The sequence below is a fragment of the Felis catus genome, chromosome F2 (genome assembly GCF_018350175.1).
Source record: "Felis catus isolate Fca126 chromosome F2, F.catus_Fca126_mat1.0, whole genome shotgun sequence".
NCBI classification, from domain to species: Eukaryota; Metazoa; Chordata; class Mammalia; order Carnivora; family Felidae; genus Felis; species Felis catus.
This window is the reverse complement of record NC_058385.1, coordinates 8,567,680-8,578,025: the sequence shown is the minus strand read 5'-3', so window position 1 is coordinate 8,578,025 and position 10,346 is coordinate 8,567,680. Positions and strand designations below refer to the sequence as shown.

The following is a 10,346-nucleotide window of genomic DNA, read 5'->3' as shown; positions in this document are numbered from 1 at the left end:
CAACAGGTACACAACTGTTGATCATTCACACACACTAGAAGTTTACCAGGTACTATGGATATATAACCATGAATGACCTTGCTTGTATCCTCCAAGAGCTTTCAAGTAGGAAGTGCTTCTTAAGAGGATTTCTCTTACATACTACACACACAGTGTGCCACGCTCACCCATTACATGGATAATCTACAATGAGATGCACCCCCCCCCCCAAGGGTGAGAGGCACGTGAACACAGTAAAACGCCTTCTACATATTTTGTTAGTTGATAGTTGACATCAAAGCTTTGTCTGACTTGAAAATTTTCTCCAGACACCAACAAACAGCCCCATACAATTGATTTCTCAGGTTAATCAGCTTCGCTTCTCCTGGAGTAGTGTCTTCGAGAAAGAGAAATACAATAGTGGCAAATGTAACACTTGGGTGATGAACCCCTGGGACTCTGCCCCTCCAAAGTGGTGCAACAGGTTCTTGCAAAATCTGGTTCCAAGAAGAGTATACTGAAGTTATCAGGGTATGTGTAAAGACGCAAACAAGGGATTAGGGAATTACTAAAGGCAAACTTAGAACCGAACAACCTTGCCTAAGTGGAGCCATATTATGATTACGTACATTAAGGATTTGTTGGTCAAAAGTCCCCAATTGGTTTGTCACCAATGGTACCTCATAGAACACGCTCAGATACACGTTCAAAGAACTATGCCATTCCTGCACAGCTATAGTCATCAAGACAGTGTGGCTAAAGACAGACATACAGGTCAATGGCACAGGATTCCAAGTCCAGAAATAGACTGACATACACAATCGATTTGCAGTAAGAGTGCCAAGACAATTCAACAGGAGAAAGCACAGCCTTTACAATGAAAGGTCCTGGGACCTGGACAGCGACGTGCAAAACAATGAAGTTGTGGACTCCTACCTCACACCACATACAAAAATGAACTCAAAAGGGATCAGAGACCTAAACATAAGAGGCAAAACTATCACACTCCTAGAGGAAACACAGATGCAAATTCCTTTGACCTTGAGTTAGGCAACGCCTTCTTAGATATGTCACCAAAAGCAACAAAAGAAAAACTAAATTGGACTTCATCAAAATTAAAAGTTTTGGGTTTCAGGAGCGCCTGGGTGGCTCAGTTCGTGAAGCAGCCGTCTACAGCTCAGGTCGTGATCTGGAGGTTTGTGAGTCTGAGCCCCGCGTCGGGCTCTGTGCTAACAGCTTGGAGCCTGGAGCCTGCTTCGCATTCTGTGTCTCCCTCTCTCTCTGTCCCTCCCCTCCTTGCTCTCTCTCTCTCAAAAATAAACAAACATTAGGAAAAAAAAATTTTTTTAATTTTGTTTCAAAGGACATCATGAAGTAAAAATACAACCCACAGAATCAGAGAAAACATGTGTAAACCACGTATCTGATAAGGGACTTGGATTTAGCACCTATAAAGAACTCTCACAATTCAGTAATAAAGATACACCACCCAACTTAAAAACAGGCAAAGGATCTAAATGAATATTTCTCCGAAGAAGATACGTGACCGGCCAATAAGCACCTAAAAAGAGGCTCCACATCACTAGCCTTCGGGGAAATGCAAACCCAAACCACACTCTGATACCAGCTCGCACGCGCTAGGATGACTGTAACCAAAGGCGGATAAGTGTTAACAAGGATGTGGAGAAACTGGAACTCTCGTACATTGTAAAATGGTGCTACCACTTTGGAAGATAGTTGGTCAGTTCTTCAGATGGTTAAACACAGTTAGCATACGACCTAGCCATTCACCTCCAAGGTAGGTGTACATTCAAAAAGAAATGAATGCCCACACCAAGACTTGTACCCCACTGTTCAACAAACAGCAGGACTCATCATAGCCCCAAAACGGAGACAACCCAAATACCCATCAACTGATGAATGGATCACAAAAAACGTGGTACATCCATACCATGGAATGTTATCCAGCCATAAAAAGGAACGAGGTGCTGATACGTGCTCCGTGAAGGAGCCTTGAAGACATTGGGCTAAGGGAAAGAGGCCAGTCGCAAAAGACCACACATGGCAGGACTCCATTTATATAAATGATCAGAATAGGCAATTCTAGAGGCAGAAGGCAGTTGCCGAAGTGTCGGAAAGGTGGGGAGAAAGGGAGCTGTGAGGAGGAAATGAAGAATGTGTTCTTTCTGGGGTGAAGTGATTTACTACCGATTGTGGTGATGACTGAAAACCATCAGAGTCCCACTTTAAACAGATGACTTCTGCGGTATATGAACTGTATCTCAACAAAGTTGCTATTTAAAGAAGAAACGAAAAGAAAAAGAGTGAGGCCGGGACAAACAGCTCCCGGATGAATGTTGATGTTGGTATGTACATTTAAAGAGGGGACATTAACATTCCAAGCCCTTAAAACAGCATGCTTAAAATAGTGAAATGCTGATCACACAAGTATGTATGAATGTCTTGTCAGGTCCTTTTTCAACCCATCATTTTTAGAGCAATCAATACAAATCAAGGGATTTCTCAAACAGTCCATCTTTTATTCAAACAGAATCACATTTAACAATCAGGGTCAGATGGCTTAAAAACATCTGACCTGGGTTTTGGACAAAGACCAACGAGACGGATAGTTTATGGTCAGCAGCCTTTAAAATAATACTCTTGACCCAGCGCCAGATAAAGAGAAGGGACACAAGCTGTTTTCATTGATTTTTTTGTATACATTAAATATTATTAAATAATATATGTTATAAAACTGTTCTGTAAATGAGACAAACTGGATTTAAATAGCTGGTGGGTATGAGAGTTGCCACACGACTTGCCCCCATCACCATACTGAATGCTGTTGTGTTTACGGCAGAAAACGCAGTAGGGCTCTAGTCTCATCCCGTGCGTTCACCTATGAACCCCTGTATCCTTCCTACCCATCTCTTCCTGCAAAGAGAAATCCCACTTCGAAGAGAATCAGCTTTTTCCCATGACTGCGCTTCAAGAATACTATCCCTTCAGAAGGTTATCCAATACGTGTGGATTTCAGTCACGGAATCCTTACGGAAAGAAAAGAAAACCAGTTCTTGGGCCTGCCATTTGTCTAAGACACGCCCCCCCCCCCCCCCCCCCCCGCACCCCTGCTTCCCCGCCTAGTCAACATACTAACCTTATTTAAACAGAGGTAAGGGAGTGAAGCGAGGGTCGGGGTCTTGCTTTGCACTGAGCCCGAGATTTGAGGCCCGCCACCCAGCCACCCTGAACTCACCTTCCCGGGCTTCTGTCCGCCTCTCCACCGCCACCTCGTACTCTCGGTGGTACAGTCTACAGACCACTCTCCAGACCCAGCTCGAGCTTTCCTCCCATCGCGTTGCCATCCTTGGAAACACCACCTTCCTTGTGCGGCCGCGAAGTCTTTCCTTGTCCTCTGTGCCCGTTACCCGCAGAAAAGCGGGACTCCTCATGTCACCTTTCCTAATGCTCCCTTACCTTCAGGAAGTAACGCGAACTCCGCGGCACGGCACAGCCAGCCGCGGCGGACCACCATCATGGCACTGAGCGCAAACACAGAGGACACGGGGCTAACTTAACTTTGTCTCCCCTTGTAGAGTTGGAGATCTGCCTGCGTAAGGCCCGAAAGGTGTTCAAAGGTCACAGTCACCGTTTATTAAAAATATTCATCTGCTTCTAAGTTAAATAAACAATTTTAATGCAAACAGTCAGTAGGGCATCTTTCCCATCGCCCCCAAGATCTCGTCTCTTTCTGCTGCTGTAGGCATAGACGGCTGCACTCCGTTCTGTCTTCTCTGGATCATGACAGAATTCTGCATGTAGGTTTTAAAAAAAAAAAAAGGAAGAAGAAGAAACCAAAATCAGACACATATTAAATGCTAATCATTTGCCAGGAATTGGTTATTACGTCCTCATAAGGGAAATTCTAAAAACCAAGTGTAAGGAAAAACCAAGAAACTAATTCTCATACTTCGGACAATATTTTCAAGCTATTAACTATTAAATAGAAGTGATTATTCTCATAGGAATCCATTGACAGTAACTGGGCTGGAATATACTGTTTAAGTACGAGAGCACAGGAATCCAGTCCATCCAGAGGACCTACTAAGTGATTGCTAAATGAAACCAACAGTTAATTCAAAAGAGGGAAAGGAAGTAGCTGGATCCAGGGCTCAGAGAAAAAGAAATCATATACCGATGTCTCAAGAAAAAGGGGGGCATTTTAACTACCATGGGTGGTGGTGGGATAGGAGAAGGCAGAAATGGAAGCCTTACCCCCCACCCCCCACCCCCCGGTGAATCAAGAAAATCATTTGCTTTATTCTGGTCCTGGAAGCTCCAATGTGATTCTGAAAAAAGATGTCAGAGGGGCGGTAGCCCTGGGGTCTGGGTGCAGAATACAGTCCCTGGCTCCTTTGGCTCTGGAAGCCACAGGTGTGGTAAGAAGGCTCAGCTAGAGCCCAGGGTTAGTGGAAGTCAGGTCCCCCTGAGGCCCAGGCCCCAGCCTGGGCCAAAGAGGTCAAGGAAGAAGAGGGCTGGAGAGTCTGTTCAGTTCCTTAGTGATCGCACCCCAGGAGGGTGTGAGCCTAGGGTTACCTCCTCACCCTTCTCAGGGGGTACTAGGTTTCCGGGGCCACTTGACAGTCCCTAGGGGTTCAGCCTCGGGGCTCAGCCTCGGCAATCCCAGGGGTCCCTCGCCTTCCAGCTCCAGCTCCTCAAAGGATGAGCCAGTGGTGCCCGACTCACTATGGCTGTGCTCGCTGCGGGTGTCACCATCGTCCCAGCCACGGCTGCTCACCCCGGGGGAGAGTGTGGCAGCTGAAGTCTGTGTTACGACAGAACAAGTTATCCAGTCCGCTCCTCTCCAGGAAAAGTGAAATTGTAACAAGCTTATTGTTTTAGGGCTGCAGATCTTACATGCATAGGAAGACCCACCTAAGTCAGAACTGCGTTGTTATTGCCTGGATGGAGTAGTAGGAGGAGGTGGCCAGTTAAGAGCTCTCAAGGATCCTTTAGGGTGCGCACAGGAGAGAGCCAAAGTTAAGTTTCCCCAGTCATCACTAAGAAAAGACTGTGGGTACTGACTAAGTTTGGGCTTCAATTTCACGCCTCAGAGAGGAGTTTTAACACGAAGCTAACCGAGCTCGGCTTACCCAGAATTTCCGGCAGTTTTTGTACTTCAGGAAGTAAGTGGAACACTTTTCCCTGTCATAGTTATTTTCATCCATACATCTGGTAGAAGCATCAGATTCCTTAAAGATGTAAGACAGGCATCATTTAGGGGGTGGAATGGGATCTAAAAAAAAAAAAAAAATCCCAAACTTCTGAGGCTCCTTCCCCCCAGAGCAGGTAACATGAACTCGCTCCTTTCTGTTCATTTTAACGAACGCGTCATGAACAAACACTGAATTATCTGTCCGACTAGCCCAGTACTCGTTCTGCTCCGAGCAGACATCTTCCTTTTCATAGTCTGGGTCAGTTTTCTGAATATCTGATCACAGGAACTTGAGCCGGAGCACTGACTGAGATCACTTACCCCAGTGAGGGTTTAACAAAGAAGCTAAGGCAAGGTGCGATGTGCTCGAAATCACTGCCGCGCAGCATAGAGTCAAAACCCAGTCTCCCAGTTCCAAGTGCAGCTGTCCTGTTTTCCAGCTTTGACTTGGCTGTTTGATGTTAAGCTGGTTTCGAGATCCCAAGTAAGTCGCTAATCACTGGTCTACATCAAGGCAACTTAAATTACCACCACTCATCTCGATGTATTTTTGGCTATCACTCACTGCATTACGCAAGTACATATACTATCATGTATGCCGTTTTAATAGATATCATTAATATCACTTCAAAACCTACGTGAGCAACACAGGGCTGTGAGTTCAAAAGAGAGTAGCGGCCATTTGGGAATTAAAATTAAGCTGTCTAAACCGGAAGTAGATTGGATAACAAACTTCAAAGTGAAAAGTAGGATTCTGAGAGGTCATTGAAGGGAAAGTGTTAACTAAAGGGGTAGGTAATTTGCTGCACAGCTCTAAGAAACACAGTCTATCTAGACAGACTGAATAAAGCTGTTGAAAACAGATCTGATACACGAAGCAAAGCTAAATTTCTACGCCAAATATTTAACGAGTGTGTATATTTGAAAAATGTATATAGGATCAGGGAATAGCACCAGTCATGGGAGACTGCGTTATCCCAGGGTAACAAAGCCACAAGTCAGTATTGCTGGTCACACCACATACATGCCAATAAAACCTTATTACTACAACAAAACGTTCTGCTTATATGATAACCTTTGTGGAAATTTTTAGGCTTTAAATGGGCACATTCTATTATAGGCCCTTATTCTCAGCCAGGCTGTCTCAAGGACATGATGAAATTATTGCTATTAAAACATAAATTCCAGTGGCAGTTTAAAAACATAGTTTGCAACTTTCCATTTCTGGACCAAAGATTTTCCTTGCTGTTAACCTATGCCTGTCTGGAGTTTCAGCGACAGCTAAATGCTTGCACGTTATACAAGCGACGGTAAACCCAGAAGAGGTGAATCTCTGTCAGCTAAATTATGAACACCTAAAAATGTTCTAGTGAAATAAGGATACGCTGGCCAGGAATCTTTTTTGTATTGAATTAACTTTATTCAAGAACCGCAGAAAACAGATACCCACAAAAGCAGAACAAGCCTGTTTTTCCAACTTCACCTCATGAAAATGAAAAGCAAACCACCTTACCGACAAGCAAGGGTTTATGTCTGGATCTCTCAGCCGCCGTGCTACCATAGGCATCCTAACAGGTTTCTGACTGCAGGCAGACGTTGGAGAAAAGAGTTCCATGGCAGATGAGAGAAAAATAAATCAATACATCTCATTAGACCCACGAGTACTTGAAAAATTAATTTTGGCATAATGATTATCGAGTAAGGAACTTCATATGGCCTCTGTATTCTGAGAATAAACATTTGGACGTGTTTTTCCTGTGCACTGCCATGGTGCCTCAGCACAAGGGCCATATCTAAATTCGCCCGCTGCAAGTTGATCATAATGCCCAAGAGGACAGTTCAGCTATAATTCGGTTTTAGTTCATCTTTATTTCCAAAGGTGAAGCTGTGAAATGTCCTAACAAAACCTGAGAATACAGCGTGCACTCTAACAATTAGTTCCTTATTGTACATCGATCAGCATATAAAATGAGTGTGGAGTCATTAAGACAACCCAACTTTAGCAAAAACATTTGTTAACTAAACTCAGAGTGTGTACTCTAACCGGCACCAAGGTTGGCCAGCATACCAAAAGAACAAAGTGACGGCTCAGCTGACATTTCGAAAAGTTAAAAAAGAAAAACTAAAGCTTTACTTCCAGGGGCGTCTTCTATTTAACGGATACTTCCCTTGGTTTAAAGGAAGTCACAGAATGTTACCGTGGTTCATTAATCTTCCGACTCAAGCCTTACACATACAGCTCTGCACAAGTCTTTATCGATTAAAGATTGATCACAGTTCCCTAACAGCCAACCGATGATGATTCTATCAAGTCACAGAGTACTTCCATAATAGGCATGTCAACTATCCTCTGGGACAACTGCTCTCTCTAATGGAGTTCAACCCAAATTGGTATGTCTATCATCTTCGAAGACATGTCATAGAAAGGAACTAAAAGAGAAAATGTTGAACAAAAACCAACAACAGTCAACACACTGTTAATTATTTCAAAGTGGCTTTTTTTGTTTTAATGCATCGATATTCTATTGATGAGCCACCCACAAATATTTTTAAATGTTCTGCACTAAGTTTAAGAAGCTGAGTTAACCTGCTCTTGAATCCTGCTCTAGCTTAATCATCTTCCACCTAAAGATTTAAGGAGAAACAAGCAACGATGCAATATGACACACAAAACACCGCCCAGCAAAGAACCGCCATCAGTCAGTTTGACCAAAGGTCAGAAATTTTGTATGAAAGGGTTTCTACTTTTCTGGCTCTGGACGACATCATCAAAAAAATATCTGTCATGTTAAAAGAAATAAGGGACACTCAGGAAAATCAATCAAACCCCGTAAGTTCCTAAAAAATGGAGGCATTTGCAGTCAAGGGTTACCTAGTTCAGAGACCAGGATGTCCAGGCTAAAGGAGATTAATCTTTACAAAGAAGGGTGGAAAAGAGTTTAGTTATTGCAGGATCCTTTAGATTTTAGGAATCCTCTAAGAAATTATTTCATTTTATGATTTTCATTGATCAATACATGAATATACTTAGGGGTGCCTGGGTGGCTCAGCCGGTTAAGCATCTGACTCTTGATTTCGGCTCAGGTCTTGATCTCACAGGTTCGTGAGACTGAGCCCCGCACTGGCCTCCATGCTGATGGTGCAAAGCCGGCTTGGGACGTTCTCTCTCCCTCTCTCTCTGCCCCTCCCCTGTTCACACGCGTTCTCTCTCTCTCTCAAAATAAACTTAAAAACAATACATGAATATACCTTAACTAACAGAAACATCGAGGTAAAAAGGAATTTCAAGATGCTGTTCAATTGTATCTAGAAGCTTCTTCCTCTCCTGAATATGATTCTTTTGCAGGCTTGACTTCTTATGAAGATAACGATACTAAATAAACTCACATCCTTCTTTTTTTTTTTTAACATCCATCCTATGACGTGAGAATACAGAACTCTGCTTAGCTGTTCATACTCCTTATATATCATCTCAACAACGATCAGCTTGGGGCAAAATTCAGGCTGCATGCCTTACATGAAACTGCACGTGCACTGCATTTTAAAATCATCACCAATCAAGAATTCAAGAATTCTTTGATAAAAATAACACCTGGGTAACATCACATATACACAAAATCAGGTTTGCAGCATGAAGTTATTCACATTTCATTTCCTTTCTCTTCCGGATTCTAAATACAAGTCAAAGTAAGTTTGGATTTCTAAATGTCACTTTCTTTGCATGAATCCTCAAGTATCACTGGAAATGAAGAGGAAATGTCAATTTACAGTGAGGAAAAGGGCTAAAGGGAAGATCGAGTGTTCCGCTAGAGAGGGCTTATCTGCTTACTTTCTGAAGGCACGAAGCAAATATTACAAAGCAAGTTCTTCTTGCAGAGGACAGACAGAAAGAAAACCAAAGATTTGAGGGAGGGGTCACAAAAGCACAGCACATTTGAGGAATAACTCTAAAAATCTCTCCAAAAGGCAAACTGTAAATATATATATATATACATATATATATATATACATATATATATATATATATATATATATACATATATATGTCTTGATTTCCCATCCAGTTCACATCCCCACTCCCCAACTAGCTTTGAAAGGCAAGGGAAAGGGAACGATAGGGAACACGTCCATGCCCACATGCTGGTCAGAGCCCAGGCAAGGTCTGTGGGTCTGATACAACGCAGATGCAACTAGCAGGAAGCTGAAACACGTTATGCCAGAGCCCAAAGCCCTTAACCCACTGCTGGGTGCAGAAAGGCAGGGTCAGGAAGTCAGCATGGCATGGCGGGGCGGAGCGGGGAAGTCGAATGGAGAAACTGGCTGCGAGTCAGCGGCCTCGCTGCCTACGGCGATGCTGCCTGTCGGTTTAACGGTGGACGACGGGCACAGGTGAACACACCTTGCTTTGACCTTGGATGGAGCCGAGTGGGGCAGGGGGAAAGGAAAAGGCAGGAAATTGGAGGTGGGGGTAGGCAATGACGCCCCAAAGGCCGAGAAACAGAGTGAAGAAAGAGCTAGGGGTGCCCAGGCAGGCCGAGGGTCACCTTCCTCGTCCCCAGCCCGGATAAACCCGAATCGTGGGGAGAAAGAGGGACAGGAAGGGGCCCGCGCTGAGGCAAGGCCTGGTGGTAGGGGCTTCACAACCGAAGGAGCGGATTCGGGCCCCGCGGTGGCCCAGGTGCACCCCTCTCTTCTTGCATCCCTGCAGCCGCCGCGGAAGGAGGGGCGGGGGACCACTCACCTCGGGCCGCCGCTTCGCCAGCGCCCAGGCCGTCTCCAGCTCCAAACACGTCAATGGCTCACGCAGCTGGACCTTAAGTAGCGCGCATCCCAACGTGCTGCCCCCGCTCCCCGGCGGCCGCCGGCCCAATCGACGCGCGCCGCCGCCAGACTGACAGCCGAGCCGGGCCCTGCCGGGCGGGGGCGGGCGGGTCTCGCCCCGCCCCCAGCCGGCGGGAGGAGGGCCCAGGCGGGAGGAGTGGGCGGGGCGGAGCCCGCGGTGCCGCCCCTTTCCCCCGCCCCGCCGCGCCCCCCGGGCCGAGGCCCGCCTCTTAACACTTCGGCTTGACAGGCGGCACCGCCGCCCAATCGGCGGGCCCGTCCCTGGCGGCGGCGGCGCCTAGTGGCCGGCCCCGGGGCGGAGCGCGCGCGG

At 45.6% G+C, this 10,346-nt stretch overlaps 1 protein-coding gene across 2 annotated transcripts; it reads right to left on the bottom strand.

The window, feature by feature from the left end:
• Positions 1 to 3,610: 3,610 nt before the first annotated feature.
• CHCHD7 (coiled-coil-helix-coiled-coil-helix domain containing 7) lies at positions 3,611 to 10,077 on the bottom strand. Of its 2 annotated transcripts, none has more exons than XM_023248415.2 (4): positions 9,936 to 10,077; positions 6,708 to 6,777; positions 5,133 to 5,275; positions 3,611 to 3,791 (listed from the first exon to the last, which is right to left on the bottom strand). In XM_023248415.2, the coding sequence occupies exons 2-3, from the start codon at positions 6,759 to 6,761 to the stop codon at positions 5,159 to 5,161; spliced, it is 171 nt and encodes a 56-aa protein (XP_023104183.2). In that variant the 5' UTR covers positions 6,762 to 6,777; positions 9,936 to 10,077; the 3' UTR covers positions 3,611 to 3,791; positions 5,133 to 5,158. The 2 variants fall into 2 exon arrangements, with proteins under 2 accessions (XP_023104183.2, XP_023104182.1); XM_023248414.2 differs by having other exon boundaries at positions 5,133 to 5,231; positions 9,936 to 10,067.
• Between the last annotated feature and the right edge of the window lie 269 nt (positions 10,078 to 10,346).

Excerpts from the sequence above, each read along its gene's own strand:
- CHCHD7 (XM_023248414.2), bottom strand. The coding sequence starts at position 6,761 with ATGCCTATGGTAGCACGGCGGCTGAGAGATCCAGACATAAACCCTTGC. Across the intron at positions 5,232-6,707 it reads ACATAAACCCTTGCTTGTCG|GAATCTGATGCTTCTACCAG; the intron begins GTAAGGTGGTTT and ends TACATCTTTAAG. Across the intron at positions 3,792-5,132 it reads AAAACTGCCGGAAATTCTGG|AATTCTGTCATGATCCAGAG; the intron begins GTAAGCCGAGCT and ends ACCTACATGCAG.